This window comes from Corvus hawaiiensis, chromosome 6 (assembly GCF_020740725.1).
Source record: "Corvus hawaiiensis isolate bCorHaw1 chromosome 6, bCorHaw1.pri.cur, whole genome shotgun sequence".
NCBI classification, from domain to species: domain Eukaryota; kingdom Metazoa; phylum Chordata; class Aves; order Passeriformes; family Corvidae; genus Corvus; species Corvus hawaiiensis.
Genome location: NC_063218.1, coordinates 54,618,576 through 54,625,035, shown reverse-complemented (window position 1 = coordinate 54,625,035; position 6,460 = coordinate 54,618,576). Strand labels below are relative to the sequence as shown.

Here is a 6,460-nt window from a genome sequence, read left to right as displayed (position 1 = left end):
TAGATTGTATCAATAACAGGTTTGGGAAGAGCCCAATTTGGACAAAACTAAAGCAGGCTTTCCCTCTAAAAATTGCCGCTTAGCTCGGGCACCCTTGCAGCCTCACAGAGGTGCAGGCAGCACATACCTGCATCAGGGAGGCACTAAGAAGTAACTCCGTCGGGAAGCCAAGGTAGAGAGGAGACTCCTGACCTCCTCCACCGCGGGCACGTTCCAGGAGGCCGTACCAGAAGCCTTCCCTGCGGCTCGGCGGGTGCCGCCCACCTCCCCGGGCACCGCTCACCGTCCGCCCCTCACGCCGGGGGGGGGGGTAGGGGGGGGGGGGACGGGGGAGCGGGGGGGCTCCTTTAAAGGTGGCCCGGGCTCCTCCCCCTGCCCTCCCTTGCCCTCCCTCCCCTCCTGTCGTCCCCACCCCTCAGGGCGGGGTTGCCCCCTACGCTCCGCCCCTCGCCCCCGGCGGGGCAGCGCGGGCAGCGGCACCGGTGGCAGCGCAGGCGGTACCGGCATGTCCTGAGCGGCGGCGGCGGCCGATCCGGGCCGGAGCCAGCACGGAGGGCTCGGTGGAGCAGCGGGCCAAGGGCCGGACCCCCATGAAGGAGAAGGAGGCGGGCGCGGAGCGGGGCAAGCCCGCCACTTACACCGGGGACAAGAAGGCGCGCATGGCGGCCAAGACCAACAAGAAGTGGGTGCGCCTGGCCACCGTGCTGGCCTACGTGCTCTCCGTCTCGCTGGCCGCCATCGTGCTCGCCGTCTACTACAGCCTCATCTGGCAGCCGGTACGCGGCAGCGGCGGCTCCTCCAGCCCCGGCCCCGGCGCCGCCGCCACCCCCGCGCAGCTCCGCGCCGCGCCCGCCGGACCCACGGCGGGGCCTCCGCCCGCGCCGCCGCGCACCGGCCCCGGCCCCGCCGCCACCGCCCCGCCGGCCGCGTCCCCCCCGCCCGCGGTCGGGAGCGGGAGCGGGCCGGGCGCCGGCAGCCCCTGAGCCGGGCGGGCCGCGGGAGGCCGCGCGCCGCCGGGGATGCGGCCGCGGGGCTCGGCTGAGGATGGAGACCGATGGCTCGCCCGTCCCTGCGGCACCGTGCAGCGCCCGTGGAGACTGACCGGAGACTGACCTGGAGACTGACTCGGCCCCGTTTGGACTCGATGGAACTGCGGTATCTTCTTTTCCCCCCGTTTTTTCCTCAAAAGGGAATTTTGTGGCTTCGTTTTCTTCCTCACCAGGGCTAGCTTCTCCCTTTGAACCCGCATTGAATTCCTGCGCTGTTCATGCCAGTCTGTTACCTATACAAGGATATTGGTGTCCAAAATTCCTCGCTATTTACAGGATCAGCTGGGAACAATACCAATTTAGAGGCTGTAATCCATTGTTGAAGTAAAAACAGTTTTGTTTAACGAGGAGCATAAACTAATTTAAAATATGTGGAAGGTAAATTGACTTGTTTACTATATTAAAATATTTTCCCAATATGAAAGTCTCTGTAACAAAGTATGTTCTCTTCGGTGGTGGGAGGAAGAGTGCCGAACTGGAAGGGGTCTGAGTAGCATAAATGTGGCCACTGAAATGGGGAGCTGTGGTGTATCATGTTGATTCATTTGTCATTGGTCTCCATAGGTGAGGCTGGAGAAACCTCTGTACGTGCCTAAATCCTGCTAATTGTGGAAACGAAGCAGTGGTGCTGGAAAGGTTTGATCTGTGCTGGCAGAGCAGGTGGAGCTGTGGCAGTGGGTGCTGGTGGGCTCTGAGCTGCAGCGTGGTTGTACCCTCGTGCTGCTGCCTGCGAGGGATGGCAGCACTTATGGATCGTCCCTGCACCTTGGGGACATGCGGAACCAGGGTAGGTCTGGGCCAGGCAGCTCCTGGTGTGCCCTGGGAAGGCTCTCCTCCCAGTTCCATGATTTCCTGCCCTGTGGTCCTCAAAAATCTTCCATTCCTTGATGAGCAGGGTGAAAAAATGGCCTTTAATGACTCTGGGATGTGGGATATCAACTAGGAAGCCATAAGAGCCATGTTGTCCAAACTGCTGCTTTCCAGATGGATGGATTCAGCTGAATCTGTGAGGCTGCCAGGCTGTGCTTCATCCCTATGAAAGAATCACAGCAGTTCAGGTTCCTTCTGCTGAGGGATACAAATGTGCTGTAATGTGGCATATGTATTTCAGTTGTGCAGATCACAAAGGTACCATAAAATATGGCACGTGGCTGCTTGAAAAGAGCTGTTTCATATCAAAATTGGAGTTTGGGACTGTGGTGGTTTCTTAAGGCCGCATCGTCAGCTGGGCATTGCCTTTACAGCATCTGTGAAAGGTAGAACCAGGAGCAGAGAGCTTGCAGGGAGAAATGAGGCAAAAGGAGAGTGGTTTGTGATCTTTTCACCCTCCTTTCCAGTTTTCTGGGGAGCATGCAAGGAAGGCTGTGCGTTGTTAGAACAGAGAGCTGGTGGGAAGGACGAAACGATCCCGCTTAGTCACTTTAGCCAAAATCATGGGATCACTGCCACCCTCCTGCGGGGCAGGTGCAGGAGCTGGAAGCACTGTGCCAGCAGACGGCTGCCCCGCAGCTGTCACCTCCCAAGCTGCTTCTCTGCTCGCCCTGTTCATCTGCAGGGGGAAAGCTGAGTGTCGTGGAGCAGCACCGGCTCCTGGCCCCACGGGTGTCTGTTCTGTGAGTGGGTGATTTTGTTTCCTTGGTGGTTCCACCTGCAGCATGTTGATCCCTCTGCATGGGGCTGTGCAAGGCCACAGCAGTTCCAGGTCCTGGTGACAGCGATGCCATTTGCTGGCCTTGGGATACACCTCTGGTTGTGGAGGAAAGTTCCTGCAGCTCCCCGAGGGAGGAATGAGTGACAGAGAAACCAGGCTCATTGTGGTGCCAGTTGAGTTTAGTCTGCTCCTTGGCTCAGGTGCTAAATTCAGAACCAGTTTGGAAGTGTCTCTGAGAAGGAGCTTGTGTTTAACTTGTAAAACCTTTGGAGATAAATAAAGCTGTGTGCAATGACATGGATGCTGGGATTTCTCTGCTGCTAGCCTGCAGCTCGGAGCTGGTGACTCTGTAGCGGCTCTGAACTGTGCATCCAATGTGTGCTGAGTGTCCAGGGCCTCCTGGCATCCTTCACTTTAACTACAATTGCTCTCAGAAGACTAATAGAGCCTGGCTGCATGGCGCAGAGGGGAGAGGAAGTGAATGGAATTAAATGGGCTGCGTGGTCCTCTTCCAACCTGTCATGTAACTGCTGAGAGACGTCTTGTACTTGGGAACAGGAACAACCTAAAGCTCTTTACCTGGCTTGTGGTTTTGGTAGCAAAGGATCTCTGGGACAGAGACAGTGCTCAGATCCCCTGGATCAAAGGAACAGGCCCTTCACTGATGGCTGCCTCCCCTTCTGGTGCTAAAAATAGTTGATGAGCCAGTATGAGGATGGTTGTGGCTGTCTGCATTCCTGTAGGAAAGTGCAGGCTTGGTGAGTTCCCAGACTGTGTTTTTGCATCTTCTCCTCTGCTGACAAACAGATTTCAGTGAAATGCTGCTATTTCTGTGCCTATTACAACTGGCTTGGGAGCATCCTGGGGCTTCACTCTGGTTGTACTGAGTGTGCCAGGGAGGGGAAGCTGCCTGGGGAAGATGCAGAAGGGCTGTGGGCTGCTGGCCTAATGGCCAGGGAGCTTTGGTGATTTCAGCAGCCTGGTTTTCCAAATCTTCTGTACCCATATTCTTCAGGTACAATGTCTTCCCCATCCTTTTTCTAGCCAGGAATCGCAGCCCTCCAGAGGCAGATGTGTTCCCATTGGGATGCTGTTGCCAGCCTGTGATGAGCTCGTTGCTGTGCTTCTTACTCTTGTCATGACAGACTGTCGAAGAAATCGGTGACTAAGTGCACTTTGCAAATACTCTAGTAACAAAAATGGCTCATCTGGACTGGTAAGGTGTAAGCTAACTTAAAATTCAGGGCACTAGGGATTTCTTGGGAAGTAGATTGGCTGCAACAGATACTTGGACTGGGAATTTTTACATTATGTTGCTATTGTTGTACTGAGAGTCATCTGCATCTCAGCCGAATTGCTTTAGTGCCCTAAAATGGTGCAGTCACCAGTCTGGGGTAAAGCTGAGGTTTAAAAGGCAGATGGTTGTGTCGTCTGTTGTGTTAATTCAGCTCCAGTTCACCCTTTCCCTTCATTGCTCCTCAAAAAAAAAATAAAATTCAGGTTCACTTAGTGTGATTACATCAGGCAAGACAAGGCACAGGGTTGTGTGTTGCTTCCTAGGTAGAAATGACTGTAACCTTGTGATTCAAGATGTTGATTCCTTGGAATTGCTGGGGAGGATTATTCCCTTCACACAACTGCTGTCCTGCGTGTCACCTGCAAACAGAGTTGTGCCATATTCCTGGTGTGTGCATGTCGGTTAGGAAGGGAGATGCCTGGAAGTCAGCTAGATGAAGGAGATACTCAAATGTGAGTGAAATACCTTAAAGCCCTTTGCTTTTGTGATAGAAGGAGATTGACAAGAGTCTCAGAACTTCTGACTCGGGGAGGCTCCTGTAAAGGCACGATGGCTGTAAGCACATGGCTGGAATTCTGGCATCTGTGCTTTTATTTTTTTACTTCATTTTTTATTGATTAAACATGGTAATAATTTTGTAATGCAAACTTTTTCTCCAAGTTTTGAGTCTGTGTATCATTTAAGGCCCAAGTTCCAGATTTTTGTCCTCTGAGAGCCTTTAAAAAATGGTGGTACAGGGAACAGAGGTTGTTTGTCCAAATCTCCTTGGCTCTCTTGCATGTAGATGCCTCTGGCTCACGCCTATTTATCGACATCTAATACCTGCCCTCTGCCTGTGCATGCTGGTCTTTTCCCAATGAGCCCAGTTTGTCCAAGGAGAGCATTTGGTGTAAGTCACGTGCAGAGGGACCAGAAGGAAGTGAAATAGCAGGAAAGAGAGTTACTGGAGCATGTAATCTGCTCCAGCAGCTGGCTCACGTTTCCATCTCTAAAAGCTCTCTTTTCCCTGTGTGCGTTCTCTTGTGGGCTCATCCGATGCAACGCACGTCATCTTAATCCCAAATTCCTGTGCAGTATTTCTGACAGGGAATCTTGGCTTAATCCCTGAGCATAGCTGAAAAGCAGTTGTGTGGTGTAATGATGATAAGAAAATCAACGGCTGCTTCTGGGCATCGGTGATTTCCCTCAGAGAAATCAAAGCTGATCTTGGTGGGCTGTTCAGGGGGGTGTTACCAACAGCCGGCTCTGAGTCCTGGAGCTGCTGGAGCACACAGAGGGGGGAATGGGGTAAGAAACAGTCATAGCTGAGCTGGAGCATGAAGCTAAGGAGATGAAGCTTGGCTTGTGGCTGTTCCACAGGTGTTTGGAGGCAGTTTTGGGAAAGCTGGCCAGGTGCTGTGTCACTGCACTGGGATGGTGTGAGCAGGAATCGGTCACAGACTTCCCAGTGTTGCCTGCCAGTTCCTGCAGAGCCTGGGAGCTGGTCAGGCTGTTGCTGTACAATCTTTCCAGGGAAGGCAGCAGGCAGTGTCCTGAACTTCCCAGTAGTGCTGTATCCTGCTGCTGCTCTGAGTTTCTCATTGACTTGAAATGCACCAATTGCTGTTTTATGCACTTAAAATACAAAATTGATGGCTAAGTGCCAGTGCCCTCTGCCACTTACAACCAGTTTATCTGGAGGGAGATTGGTGTGGAAAACCAGTGAAATTTTCTGTTATTTTTATGTCTAGAGACTCTGTATTGGGCTTTACTGGTTAGTGGCCTGTGTGTATGCTCCTGCTGCAGGTATTGGACTTGTTGAGGTAGGAATGCAGAGCTGAACTGCTTACAGGATTTAGTGTTATTGCCTCCTTCAGTAATTGCCTTGGAAACCAGTATCTCCAACTTTATCCAGAGGTATTTTTGTCCTTGGCTTGAAGTTTTTTAAATTAACTTCTTTATGCAAGAGCTGACTCACTAGTCTGGGATCAATTCTGATAGTTTTAGCTACAGAGTTGCTGTCTTGAAATTGATTGTAAATTTTTAAGGAAAAGAACAGTGTCTAGTGGCAAGTCAGTTTGAAGGAAAAAGCATTCTGCCTCGGAGTGCTGCTGCTTCCCTGGTGTCTGGAAAAGCTGGAAGGACTTCCACCAACTCCCTGAGCTTCCAGCCACTGCTGGGAAGGAACAGGTACCTGTGTAGGCAGGTGACTGAACTCTGTGAGCTGCCATTACATTTGCTTGCAAGAAAACTGCAGTGGTGATGAGGTGGTGCCTTTGATGCCTCAGTGAAAAAGTGATCCTCATCTTCCTGGCATTGTGGCAGGGAGCTTTTGTGGTGAGGAAGCTGAGCTAGCCCAGGAGTTCAGTGCTTCCCAAAGGAATCAGTGCTCTGAACTGGACCTGTTGCTCTAAAAAGCAGAGATTACTGATTCAGTTTGGAAAACTCTACATGTGGAACTGAGAAACAGTAAGAAACAGGAGG

The 6,460-nt window shown here is 52.4% G+C and overlaps 1 protein-coding gene across 1 annotated transcript; it reads left to right on the top strand.

Annotated features, from left to right (window-relative positions):
• The first annotated feature begins 431 nt into the window (after positions 1-431).
• Positions 432-2,666, top strand: INAFM2 (InaF motif containing 2). The gene is made up of 2 exons (XM_048307479.1): positions 432-894; positions 2,605-2,666. Exons 1-2 carry the CDS (start codon positions 591-593, stop codon positions 2,664-2,666), a joined length of 366 nt encoding a protein of 121 aa, XP_048163436.1. The 5' UTR covers positions 432-590.
• The last annotated feature ends 3,794 nt before the right edge of the window (positions 2,667-6,460 follow it).

Bases quoted from the DNA above. Each gene is read 5' to 3' on its own strand.
- INAFM2 (XM_048307479.1), top strand. From the start codon at position 591: ATGAAGGAGAAGGAGGCGGGCGCGGAGCGGGGCAAGCCCGCCACTTAC. The intron at 895-2,604 runs GCCCCGGCCCCG...GTTCATCTGCAG, and splicing joins GCCCGCGCCGCCGCGCACCG to GGGGAAAGCTGAGTGTCGTG.